Source organism: Amphiprion ocellaris, chromosome 17 (genome assembly GCF_022539595.1).
Source record: "Amphiprion ocellaris isolate individual 3 ecotype Okinawa chromosome 17, ASM2253959v1, whole genome shotgun sequence".
Lineage (NCBI taxonomy): Eukaryota > Metazoa > Chordata > Actinopteri > Pomacentridae > Amphiprion > Amphiprion ocellaris.
Genome location: NC_072782.1, coordinates 25,422,716 through 25,424,992, shown reverse-complemented (window position 1 = coordinate 25,424,992; position 2,277 = coordinate 25,422,716). Strand labels below are relative to the sequence as shown.

General features: G+C 44.0%; 1 protein-coding gene across 1 annotated transcript; it reads left to right on the top strand.

Moving 5' to 3' along the window:
• Window positions 1-208: 208 nt before the first annotated feature.
• Window positions 209-2,044, top strand: LOC111586176 (protein phosphatase 1 regulatory subunit 3C-B-like). The gene is made up of 3 exons (XM_023295868.3): window positions 209-364; window positions 531-614; window positions 761-2,044. The coding sequence occupies exons 2-3, from the start codon at window positions 601-603 to the stop codon at window positions 1,785-1,787; spliced, it is 1,041 nt and encodes a 346-aa protein (XP_023151636.2). The 5' UTR covers window positions 209-364; window positions 531-600; the 3' UTR covers window positions 1,788-2,044.
• The last annotated feature ends 233 nt before the right edge of the window (window positions 2,045-2,277 follow it).

Genomic DNA, 2,277 nt, shown 5'->3' with positions numbered 1-2,277 from the left:
TATAAAATGTAAATTGCAAAGACAAGACAGAGTTTGAAAGGTTATATTCCTTGTGGTAAAGATGACAAAAAAAACACTGTATTCTGACTCAAAGTTGAATCACAGAAGAGTTCCATAAAAGGAAAGGTTTGACATGACACTTTTCATACAGCAGTTCTCTTTAGGGGCGGGACATAAACAGAGCAGCTTCACTTCATTGGCTACAACCATACCCACATGCAAATGCGTTGTCACGGAAGGCACTGCCTCATTCCCAAACTCCGCACAAAAGCTCCAGAGAGAGCAGCAGCAGACAACAGCCACGATCCTCTCTTTGGTTTTCTCCGTCATTGACTTGAAGAGATATATGGTGCTTTTATAACCTGTAAGTATGTTTTACACTGAAAAAAAAAATGCCATCAGCTTGAAATTGTAGGCTGCTGTCTCTGTTCTGCAGCACTGTTTCTAGTCATGTGTATAGCTTTTTTATTGACTATTGCTTAATTTATTTATGTTTAATGTGTTTATAATCTGTTCTTTTCTGTTTATAGATCTGAGGGAGTTTGGGGGAGTCCTTGAACAAAGGCAACAGATTTACTTAGTAACATCCACGGTCTGGAAATGAATTGTGCAAGGTAAGCTTCATTAAATTCTGCATGAAGTAATCACGTTAAAGCTGAAATCACAGATCACGATATCATATGCACATGGCTATAATATATTAACAGTGTCTCTTTAAGCAGTAAATCTCATTTTAACCCTGTCTTTTCTTCTTCTGCAGAGTTTTACAGGCTTTTAGCCATCCCCAGTCGGCTGCAATACCAGTAGACCTGGCCATGTGTCTGAGCCTCAGCCAGCGCCAGCCTCTTTATCAACTGCTGTCCACGTCACCTCTGAAACCCACACAGCATCGCTCTCAGCCAACTGACTGTCCACCGAGGGCCGACCTTCCCTCCCCACATCACCTGTCCTCATCCTCCTCACATTCACGGTCTTCGTTGTCCTCGTCTCCGGTGCCCTCGGAGCGGCGGAGCTGTTTCCGCAGGGACAGTGGCAGCAGTGGTATGAACAAGAAGCGCGTGGTGTTCGCAGACGCCAAAGGACTGGCACTCACTGCTGTACGTCTGTTCATTCCAGAGCCCTCTTCCCCGACTCCTACCCTGGTGATTAGATCCCTTCCAGCCAAACTGGAAGGCCAACAGTTGGTCTCCAACAAAATGCAACGCCCCAAATTCAGGCTGGGTTTCCCTCAGCCAACGCCGGACATAAAAGCCTTCCTTGGACGCCTGCGAGAGACAAATGTGCAACTGGAAAGTTGCAAAATTTCAGAGCACTCTTTGAGCGGCAAAGTGTGTGCTTTCCATGTCAGTGCCGAGAGTGCTGTGCATCTAAGGGTGACCTTTGACTCTTGGCGAAGCCATCATGACATCCCCTGCACGCTCTTGCAGCAGCAGCGCCGTGGGGGTTTTAACGTGGATGTTTTCAGCTTTGATTTAAGCTTACCCCAGAACATTGATCCACAGGAGCGAATGGAGTTCTGTGTGTCGTTCAGGCCCAGTCCTACTGGCACAACAGCACACTGGGATGACAACAGGGGGCAGAATTACCGAGTGTGTATGGAAAAAGATGAACCAGATGCTAACCAAAGCAGCCCTAACCGTTTTTACCCCACACTTGCATCGTACCGCCCATCATTATTGCCTGCACATGTGTCTGCTGGTCTGCAGAACTCTGATGTACAGCATCTTCAGAGGACTTTATCAAACAGATCCAGAGCAGACTGGAAAACCCTATGTGCAGTTAAATAGACCAATGAGATACGTTTGTGCTTTCTCAACAGATCTATGTGTAATTATATAAGAATGTGAATATTTTATTTAACTAATATTTTTAAGAAACTTTGTGCTTTTATATGTGCATAAACTATGTGAACTCTCCAATGTTGGATGATCTGAAACCTGCTGTCTCAATCATTGCTCACATTCATGAGCTTAACTACCCTGCTGAAATGTGAAATTTACATTCTGCAATAATATTCTGATTAAATCTGTCCAAAAAAAAGGCATTCTTTCTCTTTTCTTCCTTCTGCAGAATCAAAATCCTAATCATTAAACACGTGCAGACAGCTTATGGTAAATTCTGCAATAATGAATACTGTATATGTACATTGTAGCTTCACATATAAGCAGAGCCGTGCAGAGACCTTTGGAGGGGCAGGTGATCAAAGTTTAAAGGGGGCACATGGAGCCACAAATTAAAACACTGTGCGGAAACATACCTCATCATACAAGGTACAGC